The following is a 27,242-nucleotide window of genomic DNA, read 5'->3' as shown; positions in this document are numbered from 1 at the left end:
ACAAAGCTGGTAATCTTTTAATCCCAAAATGCATAACTTTACACCTTTCCACATTGAACTCACATCCATTTCCTTTTGCCCATTTTACCAGCTTATTTAAATCATCCTGCAAAATCTCAACATCAGCTTGATTTTTTTATTGCACTACACAACTTTGCATCATCAGCAACAACTGAATATCTCCCTTTAAGCCATTTCCTATATCATTTATGTACAAATTAAACAACGATGGTCCAAGCACAGAGCCATGAGGAACACCACAGGTCACCTGCCTCATCCTGGACTCTGCTCCTCCATACACCACCTTCTGGTGGTGTATGGAGGAGCAGAGAATGGAGGATAGGAGAATGGCTCTCCCTGAGTCATTCTCCTATCCATATCACCAGTTTAGTATCCATCCCCCATCTGCTCCAATTTGCGCAACAGTATTTCATGGGGTATCCTGTCAAAACCCTTAGCAAAATCCAGAAGTACCACTGTGTAGCCATTTCCTTTGTCCAAATCAGATGTCATTCTATTATAAAAAGCCAATAAATTGCTAAAGCAGGATCGACCGTTAACAAAACCATGTTGGTCCCTATAAAGTATCATATCCTGATCCACCCATTCTTGAATTTCGTCTTTAACCAACTTTTCCAATACTTTTACCACCACTCCTGAGATGGTGATTGGTCTGTAATTAACTACCGCAGTTTTAGAGTCACCTTTATGCAAAGGAACTACTATGCCTTCCTTCCACTCCCTGGGGGCCAATACCAGAGTTCAAACTTAAGTTAAATAACCAAGTAAGAGTCGTTGACAATTCTTTTGCAGATTCACGCAACAACCGAGCTGATATTCCATCTAAACCTATAGCAGCATTCGCATTTAAATTTTGCAATATACTAAGTACCTCTGATTTCTTAACTTCAATTCTCACATTAGTTATTGCTACAGGTACAGAGATATTCCTACTTGGGTGATAGACTTTTGAAAAGTGATCACTCAGTAACTCTGCTATTACATCAGAATTGGTCACCTCGATACCATCAGCCACTAAGGTTATCCTTCCGAAGTCATTCTTCCTTTTACTTGCCACATAGCGGAAGAACTCCTTGGGATTACCCTTGATCTCCTTGGCTAAGGTCCTCTCATAATCTGATTTAGCTTTTCTTACTATGCTGATAACCTTCCTAGCTTGAGTCTTGTACTGTTCATGGGAGTACTGATCGCCTTTCTCCTTGTAAATTCTCCATAACATTTTATTTTTTTGCAGATTAAGCTTGATACTACTACTCATCCATCTAACGCCTACCTTGTTGGTCTTCCTGACCATGGGGACACAATCTCATATTATCTTACTCAGATACCCGCTCATTTTATTCCATGCACTGCTAACATCTTTCCCCTGCAATATGTTCTGCCATGGGACTGCTGCAAGCTCACTCCGAAGCTTGTTATAATTGCCTAACCTGTAGTTCTGTATATGTTACCGCTAAAGTGCGAAAACCGTTAATGTGCACATTACCTAGCTAATCTGCAGATTAACTGATTTGCTCCGTTAATGTGCGGAATCAAGAGTTTTCCGCATTTTACCTAGGTAATGTGCACATTAACGGCTTCCGTATCGTTAAAGTTCAAAAGTTTGTTTCTCTCATTTCCTTTCCCTACTCCTTCCCCCCTCTCCCTCCACTTTTAGTTTGGTTTTTTAATAAGTAAACATAATTTTATCATATGTTTTTTTTCTTAATTGTAATAATATTTTAAACCGTTTGATTCCTTGTATTATATTAATTGATTGATGATTGATTCTATCAACTAATTTGTTGATTGTATTAACTTGATTCTGTAGATATCGAAAAATAAATAAATAACATTATGTTAATTTAAGCATACAGAAACGTTGCTGTTGTTCCAGCAAAGATCTTATTTTCACTTTAACGAGTGCCTAGTAGGTAATGTGCAGATTACCTAGGTAATTTGAGAAATGAAAAATTTTCCGCACATTAACGGATCACCGTAGTTAATCTGCACAATACCTAGATAATCTGCAGAATAACTGATTTCTGCACTTAGCGGTAACATATATACCCCTTCTTAAGAGAGAAATCCACAAATTTTGCAGCCTCCCAAGTCAATACCACATGATCGCTCTCTCACCAACTGGAGGTAACGAGGACACCTTACTTATGCATATATCATCTGATCCAATGACCAGGTCCAACACTCTCATACCACATGTCCCTTCAGTTATGTACTGTTTCAAGTAATTATCTCATAGAAGATGTATGAATTCCATTTCCTTTTTGCCACGTGATATTTCCTCCTTTCAATTGATATCACCATAATTAAAATTCCCCATAATAATCACTAACCCTGCACTCATTGCACTAATTTGCTGATGCATGAATTCAATATCATCCCCTATACCCCTGGCCTACAGCAGCAACCAACTGTATATTTGGTGGTGTTGGTCACTATTTCACACCAGATCACCTCAAATGTACTATCATTCACATATCTATCATCTTGATATACTACTTTTTTTGGTTGCAACTCATCAGCAATCATCAATTGTACCCCCCCCCCATTCTATCTTCTCTATCCTCCCTGAAAATACTGTAGTCATCACATATTCAATTCCAGTGACCACATCTTCTGCTGACAGCCAGTTCCCTAATGCCTACAACTTTTAGTGAGCTTGCACTGACTAATGCCAAAAATTTTTCCCTTTTATTTTGAATGCTTCTTGCATTTGTATACAAAAATTGCAGATTCTCTTTAGTTCTTGTACCAGCTTTAGAACTGATATACATGTCACTAATTTCAGTAGTCCCATGCTGATTTTTATCCCCTCTATTCTGCGAATAAGGATCAACAATTATACAATCACTGCTTAAGTTTCTCCCTCTTACACTCAACCTTTTCAATTTTAGTTTCCCTGCCCAGTTACTTCAACTTGTTCAGAAAACAGTAACTTCTTCAATCGCTTATGACCTTCCATGTTCAGATGCAACCCTTGCATATATTTTTGCACATTCTTGCAATCATATCATTCATTATCATCACTCGTCTACTTAATTCATAATTGTCAAAATGAGGAAGCACACACACTATCCTCCCATTGACACTTTTCTTCTTCATGATATCTAACAATGTTCTTAAATTTTTTGCTACCTCTCAGATTTATACTACCATTCAGGTCATTTGTACCCACCATAACTATCATTTTTTTTGCATCATGCCCTCTCTTTATTGCTAAAGCCACTCTCTCTATCGTTCCACCAGCCAGGCATTGTCCTCATTTGATTCTTCAGCCTTCCTACTCATACGAGTAGGAAGGCTGAAGATCATGATTTTTTCCACAGGAATTTTCTAGAAGTGAGTGACTAAAAATTCACAAGTATACCATAGTAATTGAATTTTAATAATATGTACACATTATTACACATCCAATGAAAATAAGATAGTTCCATCTCCACCTCTGTCAATTGTAAAACAACTTTTTCAGGTCGTTACATCCACAATTCATTTGCTCACCATCCATCTCAAAAAAACATGCCATCATAAAATCTCTGGTATCTAGAGCACACAAATTTTGTTCCTCTGAAGATACAACCCAAAAACAACTCAAAAATTCATCAGCCACTTTCCTACACATCAAACCAGACAAGAAGAAGCCCATAGGACTCTTTTACCATATATCAAAGGCATCTCTGATCATCTATCAAAAATTATGAAGAAATACAAACTCACTGCTATAAACAAATCAACCAGATCCACAATTTACTACCTTCTCCAAACAATAAACGCTCACTTATGATGCTACTACCTGGCATATATATATATATATATATATATATATATATATATACACACACACACGAAGTTCCATGTTCTTGTAAGATGTCATACTATGGACAAACAGGAAGATCTATAAGTAAATGAATCTCTGAACATCAAGACCACATCCGTCTGATCAAACTGCACAAATCTGGTCTTACTCAACATGGAGTTGAAAACCCTAACCATAGGATCCAATGGAAAAACACCAAGCTGCTATATAGATCCTTATATAAACATGAGCGTTTATATAAAGAAAGTGTTGAAGCCTTACGTCACAGACCCAATCATAACCGTACTGACTGTCTCACTATCTAAAGGCCTGAGAAATTATTATCCTCAATTGTATAAAATAAATTTATCAGATATATTTTAATTAATTTTAATTTACAGCCAAATATTTTTAGTCAAACATGACTAAAAATATTCAGCCTCAAACATGCTACTGTATGCATAGAGGGATTTCAATATAAGCATGTGCGCTAACTGTTACTTTGAATGTAATTCCTAGTATTGTTTGTAATAACTGTACTGATGATGTCTTAAGATACTTAAGATGAAATATCTACATATTATTAAAATTTAATTACTGTGGTATACGTGTGAAATTTTAGTTATGAATACTCCACAGGTTTCACTATACACAGCCTAACAATGAAAAAATTCATTTTTTCATTGTTAGGCTGAGAACTTTTCAGACTACCCTCATATAATGAGTGAGTGAGATAATTACTTTGAGCTTCAGTATGAAGGAAGACAGATTTCTACAGTGTTTTTTTGAAGTTCTTGAGGCTTGAAAGCTTAGTTTTTTAGTAGATTGTCATACTTCTTGATGTGCTGAAACTTTATTTGAAATGTTTGCATTCAAGACATCCGAAAGAATCATCCAAAGATCAGCGGCAAGCTCCTCTTCTAGCACATAGATAGCTTAATTTGTGTTAGCAAGGCGAACACAAATAGCACCAATCTGTTCTGTCTCATTTACCCAGTGTTAGTGCCTGTTTGCACATATCATTGTTCTGTTTTACCTGATGATATAAATTTGACTTTACTGTAATATCGGAAATATTAATTAAAGTTATTATAATTAATATTCAGTATACATTGTTATTTCCTCGAAAATAATAGTTATGAATAGCCAACATATAAGCTTTTCTATAAGAAGAATGTTGAAATGCTATGCAACAAGGAAGGAAAAAGAAAGCTTCTGCTACTATTATATTTTTAAGGGGAAAAAAATGTTTAAAGAAAATATTCCAATGGCAAGTTGCAATCCTCATGGGAAGTGCATGATGATGAATAAACACAATTAGATAAACATGATAATTTCCACTTTGTGTGTTGTTGCACAAATGTAATTTCCTTATACATTTATTTCACTTCCCTAACTTTAAAGACATGGTTAAAATCTTTGCTGCTTTTGAGATATGTTTGCATTTCTGATGACACTAAACATTCATATCAGCTCTTCATGTGAAGTTGATATAAAGAATCAAAAGGAGAAATGCATATAGAGAAATGAGATAAGAGCACCATTAAAAGATCCAAATGGTAATGGGTAGATCATATTGCAAGAAGCAACATTCAAAAATGGACAAAGCTGGTATCCGAATGGCATCCCAGAGATCAAAAGAGCTACAGAAAGGACAAAGAGATGTTGGGAAGTGAGATTAAAGAGCTGGCCAGAACTCAGTGGCATACAAAAGCTCAAGATAGGAGACAGAAGACCTTTGTAAAGTGACTGATGGTCAGCATTTTCAAATGTAGAGAATGCTCAGAAGAAAGTTGAATCACCTCTTTCAAAACTTTTTTTTTTTTTTGGAGGATTAAAAAAAAAAGCAAGTCATTAAAAAGTCTAGTATTGATAAGGTATATGATCATAAAATGAATTTAAAGACAATTCAAGTACACAACAAAATGTGAAACAAGTATTTCAAAAGGAAAGCACATTGGTCAGCAGGCTTCCCATTTGGATTCTACACAATACAAATTTTTTCTTTAGATAATCACAGCACATGACTTGAAGGCATAGAACACGAACACACACAGTAGATTCTGGTTAATTGGAAAATTTAATTTGGACAAATCTGGAAGAACAAAAACAAAATGAGAAAGTAAAAATTTACTTTCTTTATTTGCAATGTAGTTTAACTGAGCCAACCTCTACTATATGGAGTGTGAGAAAAATTAATATAGAATCAAAAATCAAAAAGTGGTACTCGTTGGAGATCTAAACAGCAGAGTAGGAAGTGAATTTCAACAGGTATATAGATATGTTTTGGAAAAATTTGGATAAAAGGGTGAGGTTAATAATAAGCATCTGCTGGACTCAGCATATGGACTACGTAAATTGTGCACAAATTTACGTGGAGAGAAGATACAATAAATAATTAAAGCCTCACTGACTATGTTATTGTTAATAGTGATAGTTTAGAATACAAGAGTGAACAGAGGGTTGGAAATTGGAAGTGACATCACTTAGTTTTAAGTAGGATATAATAGAATAAGGCACTGAAAAGAACATAATAAAGTAACACGTAAAAACCACAGTGATATCTTTAATTAGCAAAAGGACAGATATTTTGGACTAAAATTAATAGTACATCTTCAGTGTCTGTAAGTAATAGGAATGGAATACAAGCATGTTTTTACGTGTTACTTTATTATTTAATTACTATGCCACAGGTTCCACTAAAAAACTGAAAAGAACAGTATGTAAGAAAGTTTTAAAAAGAATAAAAGTAAGCAGCTTTGACAGGTAAACTGTAGACTTATTTATACAAACAATACTGAAGAAGGAAAAAGTTCAAAAACAAGAATCAAACCATGGAGTCTCAGTGGCAAACTGAAAAAACACGGACTAATTCAACTAGGAAGGCATGTAGTAAAGTTGTCTACAAGAATTGAAAAATAAGAACACCATGGTGGACACAAGAAGTTAAAGAAGCAGTCCTGAAAAAAGAAGAAGTTAAATATCAAATATTCCTAGCAAATGTCTTAAAAGAATACAGAGAAAAATGTAAGAGCTAAGCTATGTGTGAAAGTAACTAAACAAAAGCCATGGCAAGATTTGGCAAGAATATAGAAATATATATATCAGGAAGGTGGCAAAATGTTCTGGAGTATTGAAAATGCCTAGAAATGAAAGGAAGAATACTGTAAAAGGAATAAAAGATGATAAAGGTAGCATGAAAACTGAGGAAAACGATATCTTAAGATGTCTGGAGTAATTACTCTGAAATATTCTTAAATGAAACAAGCAGTGACAGAATTGTAGTAGAAAATTTTCTATAGAAATGCAAACAAGAGTAAACATCAATAATTGAGGAAGAAAAAGCCAACAAAAACTTGAAATATGGAAGGGCAGTTGGAGTAGATAATATTTGGCCAGAAATGTTTAAGTATGGAGCTAATAAAAGTTTTGCAGTGGCTATACTATATAATTCAGAAGTCGAATTCCAGATGATTAGACTGGAGTTCTCATTGTAACAATCTAAAAAAGGAAATAAAGCTGAATGTGAGAATTACAGAGGAATTTCTCTACTAAGAGTTCCAGGTAAGATTTATACAAGCATACATGCAAAAAAAAGCTGAGAACAAACTGTGGAAAAGAAATGAGAGAAAAACAAGCCAGATTCTAGACAAATAGAGGTTATCAAGACAAGATGTCACTTTATGACATAGCTGAGAAATCATTGGTCTTTGACAAGGATCTGTACTTAAGTTTTGTAGATCTGGAAAAGGCACACAACAAGGTGCCCAAAGAAATGCTTTTCAAAACACTGCATTATGGGAGAAATGGAACATTATACAGGGCAATGCATAGTCTATATTTAAATTGCAAGTAAGAAGTTAGAATTGAAGGAAATCAGGAACATAGTTTGATATAAAATCAGGGGTAAGACAAGATGCACATTATCTCCTCTTATTCATCATCTATATAAATCATATTGTGAAAGAAAGTGGCACAAGGCTTGATATTAGAATTGGAGATGTCAAACTTAGCTCTTTGTTTTATACAGACGATGATGTACTCCTAAACAAATCTAGTCCAAGTCTCCAGGATTCTCTAAATAAATTGAATAATAGAAGTAACAAATTTGTCATGAAAATCAGCAATAAAAAGATTGAAACTATGAATGAAAATAGGCAGAAACATTGAACACATCAAATGTATTCTGAATGGAGCACCTATACAACAAGTAAAATATTTCAGCTATTTAGGCACAGTTTTTAGTGAAGATGGCATATTAACCTCCCAACTGGTCATGATGTCTATAGATGTCCAGCTAAATCTGGATATGATTCTATAAAACCTGTTGAATAATATGGATATGAGGTGCAATTTGGTCTCACTATTTCATCCATCTCGGCTGGTATGGAGGTTAAATTTGGAAACTGACAACATAATAAGCAAAGCTGGCATGGTGAGTAGTCAGATGAATACATTTATATGGAATAGCAGAGAAATTAGTCAAAACATTAAATTAGCAATATACAAGACAAGTGTTCTAACCAGTTTTAAGTTATGGATCTGAGAGTTGAGTTAGAAATAAAGTACTTGATCAATTATGAGATACCATAGATATGCAAGTTCTTAAAAAAATTAGGGGAGTGAATGGATGGTATCGAAGGCAGAATCATATTAAAAAATGAAATTAGGAATGACATTAGGAAGGAACGTTGACATTGTTGCCATTCAAGAATGTGTGAGCAAGGCTAATCTAATGTGGTATGATCACTTAAATAGAATGGGAAAGGAAATATTAGCAGAATGTGTTTCATGCCAAGATGGCAGGAAAAAGACCAATAGGAAGACCACAAGGTCTAGGTGGAATGATTCATTCAGAAGAATGAAATGTTATATATGACATCATTGGAGTGTTGACAAGTAATAGGCTAATTTAGAGGAAAATTGTTGATAGGAAATTAATAATAATGTAAAGTTAATTATGGTGTGATGTCATAATAGCCTGACCATCCCTTGAATGATGGTCAGACTATCAGGAAATTGATGATGATGATGATACCTGCAAGATTGATAAAACATGGCTATTTTGTCATGCAACATCAGATGTTTCCCTGTGCTATGAACATGCTACACTGTTTGGATCAATGAAAGCAACAGATCATATAACAGTGTTATGTAGTTCAAATATGTCAAAAAATGGTAAAGAAAGCTATTTGTTACTGGAAAAAAGGTTGGAATGAAATGGGACACTCTCAGATTATAGGAAAATGAATGGGACTTCAAAAGTCAGAGGTTTACACCTGGGTCACATTCATCTTGCATGTTACCAAGCAAGAAGGAGTTCAGAACTTTCTGAGGGAAATGATAAGCATATGCCATTCAATAGTTATGGAGGGCATACACCTATCATTTCCACAGGCCTAGATGCAAGCAAATAACAGTCTGGAGAGGATGATGCCTCTAAACTCGATGGAAGCAGTAGAAGAGGAAGACCAAGAATTAGATGGGTGGATGGAGTTAAAGAAGCAACTGGAATGCACCTGGAAATTCTGAAAGATATGGCCAGGGACAGATATGAATGGAGAGCGTATGTTCACAGAATCACCAGGAGTCGAAAATGACTCGATGGAACATAACACATTAAATCTCCATTCTAATCACTTTAAAAGAGATTAGAATGGAGATTTTACCAGTTCAGTGCCATGTGAACAAAAATGCACAGATGATAACTGAATTTTTTAAGGATTGGCTTATGAGTTGGGACATGAAATTTCAACAGAAATCAAGAAAATGTTTACTGATTTATGACAGTTGAAGAAAGAGAAATTTCTTGCAAGGAGAGTGCAGATAGATTGTAAACATAGTAGTGTGGAAGAAATCCATCTAGAAAAATAAAACAATCAAGGAGTGTTTGTTTTACTGTTGATAGTTTTTGTTTGTTTTCACTACATGTGAAGGCAAAGCGTTCACCTCTTTATTTCTTACTGCAGGCTTATGGAATGAAAAAAAAAAAAAAAATGATGACTGTAAGTTGGGTGGAATGGCATCCATGTAATAACACTTACAGAAAAGGAAGAAAGTTGAAATAGCTATGTGACATAGGGAAGATTCAATTAATTGTCACCTACACAATTCCTTCTAATTAACCAGGACAACACATCAAACATTTATTAGCCTTAGTGGATATCTGAAGATTGGTATTTATTAAATTGATGCATCCAACAATGTGAATTTTCTATATTTTTCTCATTACATGGATTGTCTTTATTTCTTTTTTTTTTTCCCAAAAAAAATAAAAGAAAGAAAAAATACTCTCTGGAACACTCTCAAACTATAGGAAAATGGGACTTCACAAGTCAGAGATTTATATCGAGGTCATATTTATTTTGCATGCCTACCAAGACAGATAAAATGTATGCCGTTCAAATAGTTGGTGGATAATATATGCCTATTATTTCTCCAAGCCTAGATGTTTTAAAAGGGATTAGAATGGAGATTTTAAAAGTTCAGTAGCATGTGAACAAAAATACACAGATGATATCTGAATTTTTTAAGGATGGGCTTATGAGCTGGGACATGGAATTGCAACAGAAATCAAGAAAAAGTTTATTGGTTTGTGACAGTTGCTAAGGAGGTCAAAAATTAATCTTTTACTATGGTACAATACAGTTTATGGCCAATAGTTGGCAAGGTATGAGTAACAGAACCATTCAAAACTGTTTGGCTCTGTAGTATTAAGCATTCAATCATGTATGTGCCAGATATGGATGATAGTGAAAATGATGTTAAATTTGATGTGAACTACATTAGAAACCTTGAAGCTTTTGGATGCAAAATTTTCAATACTCTAATGAAAATTTTGAGGAGCAAATTGATGCAAAACATCAGGACATTAGAAGTAAAACAAAGTGATGAGGAAGACACACCCAAAGTTGAACAAATGACTATGCAGGATGCTAGAAAATTTATTACAATCAAGATTCTATATACTTGTTCCAATTTCATTTAATTGCAGTGAAAAAAAAAAAAAAAATTGACAGACTATGCTCAATTAATACCTAATCATTAACTGCTAAGAACTGCAGGCATGTTTAATTGTGTATATAAATGAAACTATTTTTATGGCAGATATTTTACTTTAATTAAAGTCAATTATTTAAGTTTATCTATAAGTCAGTAATTTTGCTCTGCAATAAATGAAAAACTTGTCCAAACTTGTATTTTGTCTTATGCACACACAACTTTTAAACTCTTGATAAGGGGCAGCTCGTGCATAGGCACTGCGGAACTGCAGCACCCCCAATTTTTCTCGATATATAAATATATTTATTAATTTATTTATATTTGCTTGTAATACAGGTATCCCTTGCTTAACGCAGCAAAATTAATTGTGACAATCCCTTTATATATGCGGCAAGAGTTTTAATTAATGTGCCTTTAAATTTAGCACGCAAAAATATATAAGCCTCGAGGAGTGTTTCCTGGCTGAGAAAAAGAAAGTCGCAAGCATGATGACGTTGATGATAATGCACTTGATCATCCAAAGTTAATGATCCGTGTGAGAATGTGAAAGTTAATTCTTTCCACAAAATATGACATCATTGGACATGGGCATCATTGCAACTTTCAAAGGCAATAGAAACAACAACGGGAGAAAATGCGATTAAGCTCCAAGAATATTGGAAAAAAATTAACATTAAACAAGCAATTGAAAACATTCATGACTCGTGAGAGCAAGTGTCTTCTAGCTGCATGAGAACTGTTTGGAAAAGAAAAAAACCTTTTGTAGAATGCAGTAATGACTTAGGTGGTTTGCAAAATCCTGTGAACAATGTGGTTGAAGAAAACGTTGCAATTGGTGAAGACCTTGGTTTTGATGGTGTTGATGCAGAAGATGTTAAAGAATTATTGGATTCGAATTCAAAAGATTTCAGGGACAATGATCTTCTTGAAACTGAACAACAACACGCATATGAAGACAATGAACAAATGGAATGTGAAGATAAGATTCCAAAGGAGATAACAATCAAAGAACTGGATGGAATATTTCGCAATTTAGAATCCCTTAAGCAGCAAGTAATAATGGATATGGATCCAGATGTTAATCGAAGAATGCTTGTTTGCAGAGGTCTAGAGAGTCATTTTGCTTGTTACTGTAGAATTTATGCTGATAAGAAAAAAAAAAACTAAAACTGTTAAAACCTCTTGATAATTTTCTTGATAAAAAAAAAATTGCAGTAACTAATGTAGGTACAAGCATTTATGAAACATTTATTTTGCATTCATTTTTTATCTTTCCTAAAAGAGTACCATATAAAATGAATTATTAATACAGTAATCGATCAAGGACAAATTGTAATTTTTACCATTGATTATTATATTTGATTAACGCGATTTTGATACACGTGATAACATCGAGGATTAATTAATCGCATTAATCAAGGGATACCTGTATTTAATTTTATAATCAACAAACTTGTACAATTCTCTTATTTTGTATAAAAAATAATAAAAATCCATCTTGTAGCACTTGGGAGGGCGAAGGGCGCTAGCATATGCTAGTGTCATATTGCTATGCGTGCAAAGATATGCACGTCATAGTGAGATGCGAGCTATTAGTGTAATGCAGCACTGTCCATCACGCAGTTCCACTGTTGTTTATATGCAGTTTGTGCCAGTAGTAGAGTGTTCATTGAATTATACTAAACTGTATAATTTTATCGATAATAAACAATATTTTTTCATGAAACAAAACAAGAATATATTTTATTTCTAAGTAATTTTGAATTATACCAAACTGTATGATTTTATCGATAATAAACAATATTTTTTCATGTTTAATTTTTACCACAATTTTGATATTTTATCCAAACATGTATACACTGTACTTACAGTGTGTATGTATATACACACTGTAAGTACAGTGTATATATGCTTTCGAAAGTTGCAGCACCCCCACAATATCAAGCCATGAGCCGCCATTGCTCTTGATTAGTGCAACTTACTTTAACTTGATGTACAGGAATGAAATATATGATGAAGCTTCAATAAAGGCTGAAACCGGTCTGGGTAGCGACCTCCCGCCATAATGTAATAACAGCATACATTTCCTAGGAAATGTGTTTTTACATTATGGAAAATACCAAGATTAGCGATTGGAACTTTCCCCATCTTTGCAACGAGTTGCCCGTGTTTGTACTACGTTGTAGGACTACTTGCATTTAGCTCACGCTAGTATTCGCTGATACTTTTATAGTTTTTTATACTATATGCGGCATGAAACTCTCTGATTCCAATCTTTGAGTTTCTTATTCAGTTTTAAAACGATGTGGGATCTAATATCCCCTTAATTTAATTAATGTTTATATCGCCAAAATGAAGCCTGTTGGCTCTTTATATTTAAGAAAAATATGATAATTAATAAATAATATAAAATGGATGTAACTTTCATACATATTTTTATTAGTATAAAATTTTCATCCTGGTATCAAGGACATCTTCAGTATGACTCAAACAACAAGTAGAAACCAGTATATTCAACAATGACGTGCAAACATGTACATAATGCAGAGCGTCATGGTCTGATTATATGAAGGTACTAGTAAAAATAACTTTAACAAGATTTAATAATAAATAAAAAATAAAAAAATTAAATTTAAGTTAATTCTGGAATTTTTGAAGAAGAACTATTTCCCGTAAGAGGGATAATTTAAATCCAGCACATTTCTATTTAGATTTAGTCGATGTAGCAAGGTCTTACAACTCTCTGTGTATGAACATTCTAAGAGATTATACTTTTATGGAGAACCTTAATTTTCTTTCAAAGAACTTGGTTTCTAGTGGTGATAGCATATTCTGCAACCACAATTGCTCTAGCTCATGGAACTTAACGTAATCTTAATCACAATGCATTGGCTACAGATCTATCTGTTTGGCAAAATATAATAATCCACAATGGCAAGGAATTTGATACACTCCAGAGTGGGCTAAATGCAGTTTATCTTTAGCTGAACACAGAAAAGTAGATATCTTTTTGAGAGGATGGAAGGACACTTGTAGGCCAATGGATCTAAGTAGTTTGGCTATACCTTCTGAGAAGCCTTTAAAATAGGAATTTTATGGGAGAGAATTCCAGAATTAACTTAAATATTTTTTACTAAAACTTGTTAAAGTTATTTTTACTAGTGTGTGTGAACTGCAAGTACACAATGCAGACCAAGATACTTTACATTGTGTATTTGCAGTTCACACACACACACATCATTGTTGAATGTACCAGTTTATGTTCTTGTTGTTCAATCTAAAGATCATACTGAAGATGTCCTTGCTACTAACATGAAAACTGTATACTAATAAAAATATACGGCATGTTAAATCAGTTTAACTAAATAAATGAAAAGCTAAATACTTCCATTTAAATTCACTTTTGATAATTATAAGTTCTTTAAGTTATAAAGTAGTTATTCCCATATTTGATATCACAACATCCAAATATTTTTAATAGACATCTATACACATAATAGATGTGCTTTAAAAAATGTATTGCAAAACACCTGCATATTTATGTAACTGCTCAAGAGAAATGACCAAACATTTTCAATTTACCTTATCTAAACCTTCTTCTGCAGCATCCATTCTCCTCATCAGATGTGTAGCCTGCCATATTTCTGCAATAAGTTTTGCTTTTTTTGAACTGCCTCTTTCAGCTGTAGCAGAACGAATGTCTACATTCTCCGGGAGTTTAAAATCACGTCGAATATCTTCTGGTGATGGCATTTCTTCTTCTTCTTCTTCTTCTGCTTCTTCAACAGGAATCTGATCTGATGAAAGGCTCCGTCTAGAAGTTGGAGGCACAGTATCTGTGGCTTCATATTGTTCATCTGTTTCTTCAACCTGAGAATCTTGTGATTTTGACCTCTTCCTTATTTGCTTTCTTTGAGTTCTTGCTTCTAAGAGTGTAGATCTTAAAGGAACTGGGCTTTCTACAGTGCTCCATGGTCTGATTTCCTGTAATCCTAACTGCTTAAGTATGGTTTTCAATACAACATGAAGTATATTAAAATTTACAGCACCAGGCTCTGGAACACAAAGAGCCAAGTCAACCAACTGATTCAATGTGTATTTGTGGATCTTCATGACGGTTAAAATATATTAGCTCTCCTTTACTAAACAAAGAGAAATGAAATTGTAGCATATAAAATAAAAGTAAACAAAAATTTAAATCATTCATTTTTAAATTAAAATTAAAGCAATTAAAATAAAAATCTCTTTACAAAATAAAAACACCAAAAAATAAAATAAAATAATAATAATGGAGTACAGAGTACAGATTGTTGGGAATATTTTAAAGGAGGTAGAGGAGATGAAAGATCTGGGGATGATGGTGAATATGGACTTGAAATTTCTTGGATATTATGCTAAAATTTTTGGAACAATACAATGGATTATGGGAATGGTGCAGAAAACACTGACGTGTAGAAGTATGTTTTGATTCCACTATACAAAGCTTTGATCAGGCCGCATATGGATTACTGTTCGCAGATTAGTTGTCTGGCTTTCAAAAAGATGATGAGATATTGGAGAGGATTCAGAGACAATTGACTAAATTGGTTTCTGGAATGCAAGGACAGATTGAAAGAATGAAAATTACAGAGCCTTGTGGATATACGGAAGAGTGGAAGACATTATCGTGACCTATAAGCTGGTAAGGGATAATTACCAGATTAGCATGGATGAAAAATTTTTTTAGAATATCTGGAAATGGGAATAATGAGAGGTCATCTCCGGAATATAAGGCAGGTGTGGGCAAGGGGGAGGGTGAGGTATGGTAGCAAGGGTAGCACCTCTGCCTGCTCAGTAGTCACATCAAAATAGTTGGAGGCTGGGTGGTATTGGTCCGGAAATGGTAAGAGAGAAGCACAAAACTATACACGGTGGAAGCTCATGGTAGTCAACCTCCTAGAAGGCGGTGACACCTGACAAGAAATAAGCAGGAGAGTGAGGAATAGATTTTTTATATGGCAAGTGGTAAGTGATCGGAATGCACTGCCTGAGAATGTGGCGAGTGCAGGGACAGTGAATGCATTTAAATCAAGGTATGACAAGCTGTGCATGTAAGAGTGGAACCTCCCCGCAATGAGTCTTTTGATTTCATGGTTTATAATGATAATAATAATATATCAGGTTGTTAATGAAATGTGCATATTCACAAAACAGTGCATACTTAAAAATATAAGTATCATTAAGGATATCAAATGTTATAGAATTCATTTAGAGAAAAGTTTTCAGAAGAACAGAACAAGGGGTCCTCCATTGAAATTGAATAAGAGTTTGGTTAGAAAGACCATGACGAGTAGGTTTTTCGCTTGGAGAGTGATGAACGAGTGTAAATCGAGAAAGCATAAAATCCTGTTTCCTTCTATTTCCATTTCAATCTCTGAAAATTAATAGTGTGGTTAGCAAGAAAGCGTGGACTATACCCCCCCCCCCTTAAAGAGCAGTTAAAATGTGGAATTGGTTATTAGAAGTAGTTATAAGTTGCTAGAAAGTTAGTTTACGGAGAGGAATGATAGATATTGTGTGAATAATGGTTAATGTTGGCCTCCCACAAGTCTTCAGACGATATATATATATATACACATAATAAAAGACCTTGTTAAAAGAATTTCAACAAGAATTAACTAGGAATTTACTGCAAATAAAATAAAGCAAGACAAAACATTTAGAATGCATAACAGACCCAAAAGACTGAATTCAGAGTACCTATTGGAAATAGTCTAAGAAAGAAGGGGGGGGGGGCTTTGATCTGCATCAGAGAATGACTAAGCAAGTCCTACATTATTGGTTAGAATATTAGAAACATGATCCAGAAGGGGGGGGGCTCGATTAGTGACTGTTAAATTGAAACCTCAGATAGGAAGGTAATTTAGACAATTCATCAGAGAATGTCAACCCTTCCTCTACCAAGAATTACTTCCACCAATACACCTCACCTAGTTCCATTTCTTTTGGCCAAAGTGCATGATTTCACTTGGCAACATCGAATTGCATCCCCATTCATGTATCCAGAGCACCACCAACCTATTCAAATCCTCTTGTAACAAGATTACATCCAAGCTTCCCGACAATGCCGATGATACTAAAGTGAGAGGAGCACACAAATGAGTATCTTCTCTTAAATCTTTGATATTTATATATATCAATCTATAGTGTTAACATATAAATATTAAAACATCAGCAGTGCCAGAACAAAACCCTCTTGTATACAGCTTGTCACCTTTCTCTTTTGCAACATTAAACCCAAATATCATAAATCTTATGCTTCCATCAGCCAACCATCCCTAATAAACAGGATTCTAAATAGCTATCATCCCCAATCGTGCTCAAAGTGTTTTGTCATGTGGAAATCCTATCTTTCCTTTCAATGTAATTGAATGGTGAACAGCTTTAATGAACTGTTCACCATTTAATCTATGTTGGTCATCAGTCCATTTTTCTCAGTTCTACGGATCCACACATTTTGTTCGGTGAAGCTTGCACCTGCATAGCCACCTCTCATGATTTCTCTCAATCACAAACTGGTAACATCATAGTGTTTATCACTGTATAAGACATTACATCTAACACTCGCGTCCTCCTACATGTTGCTTCTTCCATGGGTAACGTACAGTAGTCATCTCTAACTCATTCATCATGTGCTCATGTTTCTTGCTTCCATGCAATACTTCCATATGTAAATTCTCCCATTATCACCAGCTGCCTGTCTCTCACCAGTCTCAACAAAACACTTCAGAATCAACTAAAGAAATTCACAAAAGATCTAAAATTCCTGCTTACTTTAACTTCACATGAAATAGCTTCAAAATCACAATCACTGCTGCTTCCTCTCATGGAAGAACAACTCTTGATATCACCACACCTCGTAATACCACACCTCGTTGCCCTTTTATTCTGTTCATCGAATATTATTCAGATAACAGGCAATTATACAAATAACCAACATCAAATGATTTTCTGATATTAGGATGGAGTTTGGAAAGGTCACATACTAAGTCAGATATCATGTAATTAATAAAATTACATTTATCTTCTCATAACATTATTAAACCTCAAAAAAAATCATAAATTTTAAAAACAGGAATATTTTTAAAATATGAAGGGGAGGACTGACTCATCTTCCTTGTTAAGTACCCTGGTATTAAGTATCCAAATGGATAATACTGAAGGTATGAGGATGGATTGGCAAGCTAGGACTTACATCACTATATTCTGTTCTAGTTTAAATAACTCACAAATGGCATTATAATATGTTCAAATGCCATAACCACCTAAGAGAAGCTGCAGGTTAAACAAGGCTCATGCTGTTTTTGTCAGCTACTGAAATAACTTCAATGCAAAAGAAAGGCCATTAAGCATCAATTAGAAAGAGATGGAACTAGCAGAAGAATTTTAAAAATATCATATCGACATAACAGGAACTGCCACAGAAGATAAACAGTTAAAATACTTGTATATAATAACAAGATGTTATATTCAAGAAAACAGTGATCTAGAAAAAGGAAAGAAAAGAGTAGCTATATTATTCAACATTAAACATGAAGATAAACATTTTGAATTTTGGACATTTCAAATAGCATAATGTGGTCAAATTACAAAATGAGAAACAGGTCAACAAGACCTATCTGTGATTATGGTCTCACAAAATGTTCTTATATGGAAGAAATAGAAGAATTTTTAAGTCATTAGAAAAGCCAGTTGACAAAAAACATTTGATATCACGGTCAGCTTCTTTTGGTGGCCTAAACAGCAGAGGTAAATATTAATCCTAAATATAGAAATGCTGGAGAAAATTTGAAGAATAGAAAAAAAAACTTAATTCTCACTCCCATGATCACATCCTCCATATACAGCTTCTCCCAATTTTATGTAAAACCTCTTCAAACATTAATCCCTTACCATTGTCCACCAGTGGTGGCTTGTACATTAGCACTGCGACACTGCAGCACTCACAAGGAAAAAATGAAAAAATTAAATTTTGTTTGTGTTTATAAATAATACCAATGCTTACAGCATTATATAAATGCAATACCACATGTTAAAGGTTACAGCTTATGTTTCAACATTGATTGAATAGTTAATAATTGGAATTGATTGATTAATGCTTTAGATTATGAAACTGCAATCTAATGCGGTGTCGGAATTATCATGTTCGGTCAGTTTCGGCTAGACTCGCTGATATTTGTTTGCGCTTGTCATTGCACGTAACAAGTCGCTGACACTACAGATAAATTGTATGCTTGCGTGTGTTATTTCTGTGAGATACGAAACTTTTATTATTGGTGCATATTCATGGTGAGGGTGAACTATAATAAAAAATCATAGTTCCCCCTAAAAAAAAAAAAATTAATAAGTAATTATTTATTTATTATAGATATAAGGCTGAATTATGACGAGTGCTACTGTTGAAAATATGAAAAGAATTATATTTTTTCAATTATCATTACACGAAACAAATGCACTGCGATCTAATGCAGTATCTGAATAATCGCGTTCGGCCAATTGAAGCTAGACTCACCGATAATCATTTGCGCTTGTCATTGCACATAACAAGTGAATCAGATACTGCTCGTTTGAGCAGTGTCGCTACAGATAAATTGTATGCTTGCATGCGTTGTCTGTGAAATACGAAACTTTTATTATTGGTGTGTGTTTGTAGTGAGGGTGAAATATTTTTAATAAAGCAATTGTTGATATGTAAATTTATTTATTAATAAATTGATTACTGATTAGAAAAAAAAAATTATTTTTATTTTTTTATTTTGTATATGCAGCACCCCACCCCACCCCCACACTGCAAATTTTCACTGGGAGGAAGAGTGGACGACTACCACTGTCGTTATACAATGATATATTGTATAACGACAGTGGCTCTGTCGTTATACAATATATAAATTCATTGAGAAATTACTAAAATTACTAAAGATCTGGCTCTGTATAAGGCTTGATTATACAATGTATAATCAAGCCTTATACAGAGCCAGAATCTCTTTACTTCTACAAGTCAGTGTCCTCCACAACATTGCCAAAATGCATTGTGTTGTCCTCACAATTTTGGCAATGTGTGTGTCCTCTAAATTGTAGATCCTTATCCACCATCATTCCAAGCATAAACTCTGCATCCCATCATTGCTTTTCAAATTTTAAAGCCTTACATTATGCAACAGTGAACTGACCTCCTCTACTACCACACTAATTCACTCAGCCAGTTCAAGCCCTCTTGTACAGTCACAACATCTACTCTACTTTTTTCCAACTTTGCATCATCTGAATACTGAAAATCCCCATTCAAATCTTCCCCAATATCATTAACACACAGATTAAAAAGCAATAGCCAAAAAAAAACAAACTCTTACAAGTAAATCAACATGAAGCTATAATCCTTACAGAAAATAAGATAGCAGAATGAAGAAGCTTAGAAAAGGAAGAAAGAATACAGCAAAAATAATAAAGGTAAAAAAAAAAAAAATGAAAATAAGATTTGTTTTCAAAGAAATTCATTGAGAAATTACTAAAATCAGATAAGCAAGACAAAACAGTAGAAAAAAATAAATGAAAGGAATGGAGGTTTATGTTCACTTCTGTATCGAGGGCAGAAAATTCTTTCAAAAACCTGAAATGTGGAAGCTAGAGGAGATGATCTTATCTCTTACATTTTTAATTAAAAATATACAGGCTGTAATGGTGATGCAGGCAAATTTCAAAATGAGTTTGATTGATTATTTATGGCCAGAACAACTAAGTTATGGAGGCCAGTATATTATATCTGTAAACTGCATTTACTCTTTAACAGTGGCAGCCCATGAAGTTTAAAGTGGGGGTGCTGCCTAAACAAAATTTTTAAAAAAAATCATTATTTTTTTCCTAATTAGTAACCAATTTATTAATAAATAAATCTGTAGATTTATTTATTAATAATTTGGTTATTTATTCACTTTAAACTTCACGGGCCACCAGTGCTCTTTAACTAGTCTGCTGTTTCAAAGGATGAAAAATCAAAGTTCCACGAGGAAAACCCTGCAATCTCTGTATGAGATAGGCTAATTTATCTTCAACTGAAAATCCTGATAAATATTTTTTTGCATCTCAGATAGAATTCAAACTTTTCAAAATGGTAAAATGACAATGAGACATCTGTGAAATTAGGCTCAAACAACATTCAACTAAAAATTAAAAAAAATAAAAAGAAATTATATTCTTGCTTTAATCCTTTATCCGAGCGTAAGAATACAAAGTTTGCACAAAGTATCTTCACAAATGGGCTACTTGTATATAGGGACTAATGACTTCACATCAATTGCTTTATTATCCCATAATGTAAAGACCTCCCCCCTTTTGAAGATGCATAATACTATGTGTTATGGGAAGGGCCACTACCCACACTGGTTTACATGTCCAAAAGAGGGGGGGTTGCTTTGCATTATGGGATACTAAGGCAACTGATATGATGTCATTAGCCTCTAAATACAAGGTAGCCTAGTCATGAGGATGCTTCACGTGCAAACTTTGCTTGCTCACACTTGGATAAAAGATTAACCAAGAATATAATTTCTTGCCGTCTAATGCTAATAATAACCGTAAACATCTACTGGATTTCTGTTTGGATATTTACTAATAGCATTTTCCAACATAAATATGTACCTAAATTAATATTGAGAGAATACATGAAAAATAAAAAAAGTCATGTTGACTATGTTATTGTTCAGAGTAATATTTTCACATTTGTTTGGGATAAAAGAGTATACACAGAATATGAAATAAATATTCATTTCTCAGTGAATTTCTTTGAGAGATTTCAGAGGTAAGCTGTAGACTCAATATACAAATGTTATTGGCAACAATAACAAAACATCGGTCATTGTTTCCAAAATTAGTTATTGTTATAATCCCTGGACAATGAATGCCAAAATATAAAGAAAACATAGCATTTAATGACGCAACAAATGAAGGTAAGAAGACCTATAACACAACAGTGTTATAGGTCTTCTTACCTTCATTTGTTGCATTGTGGGCAAATGGTTAACGAAAAATCTATTAACAAGCTTCTTCCAAACTGGTGATTATATTAATCGAGAAAAACAGTATGGGGAAGGAGATGTTCCAAATAGATGGAATGAGGGAAGATGAGAATTTGGTTCAATATCTTCAAAGCTGAACTATATGGATGTTGAATGCCCATGGTCTTATATGATTAAAAGAAAGCAGTGGAATGGTAGTGAACAGTTTGGTGTAGCAACGTTCATGAAAGTAGTTATTTAAAAAATAAAAATAATAATAATAATAATTCATAATGCAGAAATTGAGGACATATGAAAAAGTGACTAAAGGGAATATGTGAAAGAAGGATCAACTATTAGGCAGAATGTCCAATTTTATACCATCATCACCATCCCTGGCCACCATTATTAGGCCATGGTCTATTCCAGTCTGATTCCAAATTTTCTTTGGTTGTCACTGACTTCTATGTTCTCCAATAGGGATATCAGAGTAGTCTTGAACTATCCATTCTTTCAACATATTCAATCCACCCACTTCTTTCAGTATTCATATACTTTGTCCAATATTGAGTTTATTTTTAGTTCTTTATGTACTTCTATGATTCTTTTTTTTTTGTCCTGGAGAGTATATCCTGCTGTCCTTCATAGGGATTTTATTTTTCCAGTTTCTATTATTTTTTTCTTCTGCAGTTTTTATGGTCCATAATTCATTTCTGTACATCAGAGATCTTGCCAAAACTTTATAAACTCTTATTCTTTTATGTTTTTGAACTTGGTTAGGTTTGAAAATTTTATTGATCATCCCTGTTATCTTAAAGTTCGAAATTTTGATATTAATGTCAGCTTCTTTTGTATATGATATAGCACATCCATGGTATAGCACATCCATTGTTCTAAAATTTTATTTTCAATCATGATTTCACTTTTGAATGGAGTTGGTCCTTTAACCTTTAATTAGCCGCACAGGATTCACAGTTGCTACCGATGGTGATCCAGAGATGGAAGGGCGCTATCATGGTTTTATTGCATTTCATTTGACCACCAGCTGTCATTCAAGTTAGATTTCTGACAAAACTAATGATGGATTTTTATTGAGATTTTGAGTAGCTGAGTTTATTGCTGCCCTCACGCCGAATCATTCACATGGCAGCAGTCAGTGCAATCAGTTGTGGAGTAAGGAGTGATTTCTGACCCCAAGTGACTACTTATGTATTTTTTGAGTGATTTTTTTTACTTCTGGATACTCCCAAGCCATGGGAGTATCCAGAATATCCTCTTGTAATATATCTAAGATCAAAGGATCATAAAATAAGGTCAAAGCGTGAAAAATGGCTGAACTTTTATTGCAATGAGCATTCTATAGTAAGATGCAATAATTGTATGGAAAATTATGATTGAATAAAAATGTGAATAATTAATATAACAGTAAAGCAATATTAATGATTTGTTTATTTCATTTTACTCCCCATAATCAACCTTATAATAAATAAAAACATTTCATGAGAAATACTGAGAAATTAAAGAAATATTAAGTTTAATTTTGGGGTCAAATAAGTCCCAGGCAACTAATTATGTAACAAAAAAGGTGTGACTAATTAAGGATTAAAAGCCATAATTTTGTTTTCTGTTGATATTGCATTCCAAATTTTTTAGAGAGTACTTAAAGAGTGTTATGTTTAAAGAGCTCGCTGATCTCTGGAGTTCATTTTCACTTCTTGCTATGATAATCTGATCATTTAAACTGGATTCCACAATCCAGTTTAAATGCTGATTTTATATTTTTATTTTATTTTTATTCTATTTCTTTACTATTTTATCTATATAGATATTAAATAAGAGTGGTGACTTAGGAGATACTTGACAGACTCCTCTGTCAAGTCATTGATTCCTATTTTATTGATTCCTATTCTGTAACTTTTTCATTTATTTACAGCTATTTAATTGTTTTGATGTGTTAGTTATTGTGGCAAGTAGCTAATTTAGAATGTTTATATTCTTGAACACAGTTCATAGTCTGTTCCTTAAGACTCTGTCCAAGGCTTTCTGGTAATCAAACATATGCTATGCATGTGCATACTGACCATATATATTGTGTACTGACCCAGCAAAAGCTGGATCAATACACAACTTTCCTTTGCAAGCCATTTTGTTCTTCACAAATTTATCTTCTGTACATGATTTTAGTTTTGAAGTTAATATTCATGCATATAACTTATAACCCATATTTAGTGAACATACCTCTGTAATTTTCAGAGTTGTACTTATCATCTTTTTTTTATATGTTGGAATGATAACTACCTCATTCTAAATTTCTGGAATTTGTCCTTGCTGCCAGAATATTTAAAAAGTTGTTTCATGAACAGGGTGCCCAAATATTTAATAAGTTCAATATATAAAATCAAGATTCCTATCTTTCCTATCTTTAAGAAAGGTAATAGAGATAACCCTAAAAACGATAGAGGTATCAGTACACTAAATTCCTGTTACAAAATATATAGCAGAATCTTAAATAACAAACTAATGAAATATTCCGAAAACTTTATTCTAGAGGTAGAGAATGGATTTAGAAAAGGATGATCATGTATAGACCCAACCTTTTGCCTAAAATTAATAATAGAGAAAAGAAGAGAATATAATTTAGAAACACATATTGCATTTATTGACTTTGAAAAAGCATTTGACAAAGTTAAAACAAACATATTATTTAACATATTAAAATATGTTAAATAGCAGGAAGACAAGTAGTGTGATAGGAGAGAATGAGAAAATAATAGTTGATAGTGTGGAAGGCGTGAGTGACTGTGAAAGTTTAGGAGATGGTTTTGTTTGGGAGAGTGAATTTAGATTAAGAGTGACTGACCTGCAGAGGGAGATAGATGAGTTGAAAGAGGAGGTGGAATGTCTTGTGAATGAGAGCAGAAGTATGAAAGATAAGATTAGGAGAATGGAAGAGATAAATGCAAGGCGAATCAGAGTAGGAGAGAGAGAGAATTTAGGGAGTATGAGTGACAGATATGGGGGTGCTAGAAGAGGAGAGAATGGAAACAGTAGGAGAGAGGGAATGAGAGAGAGGTATAGGAATGCTAGCAGACGAGAGGATGGAAACAGTAGGAGAGACGGAATGAGAGAGATATGGAAGTGCTAGAAGAGGAGAGAATGGAAACGGTAGGAGAGATGGAATGAGAGAGAGGTATGGGAATGCTAGAAGATGAGAGGATGGAAACAGTAGTAGGAGAGACAGAATGAGAGCGGGATATGGAAGTGATAGAAGTGGAGAAAATGGAAACAGTAGGAGAGAGGGAATGAGAGAGATGTATGGGAGTGCCAGAAGAGGAGAGAATGGAAACAGTAGAAGAGAGAGGTATGGGAATGAAAGAAGAGGAGAGAATGGAAACAATAGGAGCGAGGGAATGGTAAGAGGTATAATGTATGGCGACTCAATGATCCGTGGTGTTCAAGATAGGATGCGTGAGGAGTGTTTGCCAGGAGGAACAATAGAAAGGGTGGCTATGGCAATTAAGAGAGGTGAAAGGGTGGATGAGATGATTGTGATGGTAGGAACGAGTGACTTGAGTGGTAATGTAAGTCGGGCAGTGAGAGATATGAGATTTTTGCTTGAGACTGTATGGAAGAAGACAGAGAGAGGAAAAATAGTATGCGTGTTGCCTAGGTACGATAATGATGAGCTGAGCAGAAGAGCGGTGATATTGAATGGCATAATAGCGAGAATGTGTGACAAGAGAGGAGTGGTGTATGTGGATGCTTGGAGTGTGTTTGAGGAAAGAGAGGAATTGTATGTGAGAGACCGTTTACATTTGAATGAGGAAGGAGGTAGTCATCTGGAGAGATTGCTGTTCTGAACGAGTCAGTGTGTCCCAGGGAGGATGATAGCAGGGGTGGCCTCTTGTGGGAATGGATACTTGGGAGAAGGGAGACAATGTCAGGTAACACTGAGCCCAGTGGAGTCTAGAAGGGATAATGCTGGGTATAGAAACAATGGCATTTATATGCTTTATACTAATGCCAGGAGTATCCGGAATAAGGGAGAGGAATTGGTGGCGCAGATAGCATCAGCCTGGCCAAAAATTATTGCGATCACTGAGACGTGGTTGACAGAAGGGGATATAACAACAAGAATAGAAGTCGCTGGGTATAGCATTTTTTGTCAGGATAGGAGGGGAAAGCGTGGTGGTGGGGTACTGCTTATGATAAGTGATGACCTATGTCCTCTAAGAGTGAGAATTTGGAAGGAAGTGAGACAAATGATTTTGAGAGCGTATGGTGTGAGGTAGAGGTAGGCAAGACAGGATATTTAGTGGGGTGTTGCTACAGACCCAGGAGCACAGAGGATAAGGACCAGGAGATGTTTAGACAGCTAAGTTTGGCAAGTGCAAGAAGAATGATTGTTATGGGAGATTTTAACTTCAGTAGTATAAATTGGAGAGAGGAAGATGCATGTAGCAATAGGGGAATGGAATTTCTAGAATTCTTGAGGGACAAATGACTTAGGCAACATGTAACAGAGGGAACAAGAGGCTCAAAAGTTTTGGATTTGGTTATAGCATCAGAAGAGTTGATAATAACTGAGTTGATGTCTCTCCCACCAGTTGGAGAGAGTGACCATATGGTGTTGACTTGGAAAATGAATAGACATGCAGGAGTATCAAAGAGATGGAAACTTATGTGGAATTATAAGGCAGGTGATTATAATAGTCTTAGACGTCAACTTCGGGAAGTTTCATGGAGGCAGGAATTAGAAGGCCGGGATATCACTAGTGCGTGGGAAATTGTGAAAGAATATTTGTTATCAGCAATGGTAAGTTGTATACCACGAGTGAAGAAGAGGACGCAATTTGGAGTAAAGTGGATGAAAAACAATATTAAACAGGAATTGCATGTGAAAAAGAGGCTATGGAAGAGATATAAGGAGACAGGTGAAGAGATGCATGAGGAATATAAGACACAGGCCAGAAGAGTGACTAGTGTGGTAAGGAAAGCGAAACTGGAATATGAGAGGAGATTGGACCTAAGATCCAAAGAAAATCCTAGGGAATTTTTTTAGCTATGTGGCCAGTAGGAGGAGAAATGACTGTGGAAGAATGATATTGTGGGATAAAAATGGGAATAGAGTGACTAATGCAGAGGACACAGTAGAATTGTTCAATGAACACTTTATTGGAGTATTTCATCCTAGAGGAGTCAGTTTTAATGCTAGAGGGATAGGACTGGTTCGAGGTCTGGAGGTACAGGAGGAGAGTGTGTTTCAGATACTGAGTACTCTGGATGTCAGTAAAGCTGTGGGACTGGATGTTATTTCACCACGAGTTTTGAGAGAATGTGCTAGGGAATTGACAGTGCCTTTAACGTGGCTTTTCAATGAAAGTCTGGCTTTGGCA

At 34.5% G+C, this 27,242-nt stretch overlaps 1 protein-coding gene across 1 annotated transcript in view; it reads right to left on the bottom strand.

Moving 5' to 3' along the window:
* The window catches only part of LOC150110173 (uncharacterized), a 79,518-nt gene that overhangs the window by 37,025 nt on the left and 15,251 nt on the right, over nucleotides 1-27,242 (bottom strand). The window contains exon 2 of the mRNA XM_090391796.1: nucleotides 14,399-14,958. Coding sequence (XP_090247922.1) covers nucleotides 14,399-14,929 — 531 coding nt within the window. The 5' untranslated portion in view covers nucleotides 14,930-14,958. The remainder of the gene's footprint in view (nucleotides 1-14,398; nucleotides 14,959-27,242) is intronic.

This window comes from Typopeltis vanoorti, chromosome 1, assembly GCF_054136105.1.
Source record: "Typopeltis vanoorti isolate ZY-2024b chromosome 1, IOZ_Tvanoo_1.0, whole genome shotgun sequence".
Taxonomy (NCBI): Eukaryota; Metazoa; Arthropoda; class Arachnida; order Uropygi; family Thelyphonidae; genus Typopeltis; species Typopeltis vanoorti.
This window is presented reverse-complemented; position numbering and strand designations above follow the sequence as displayed.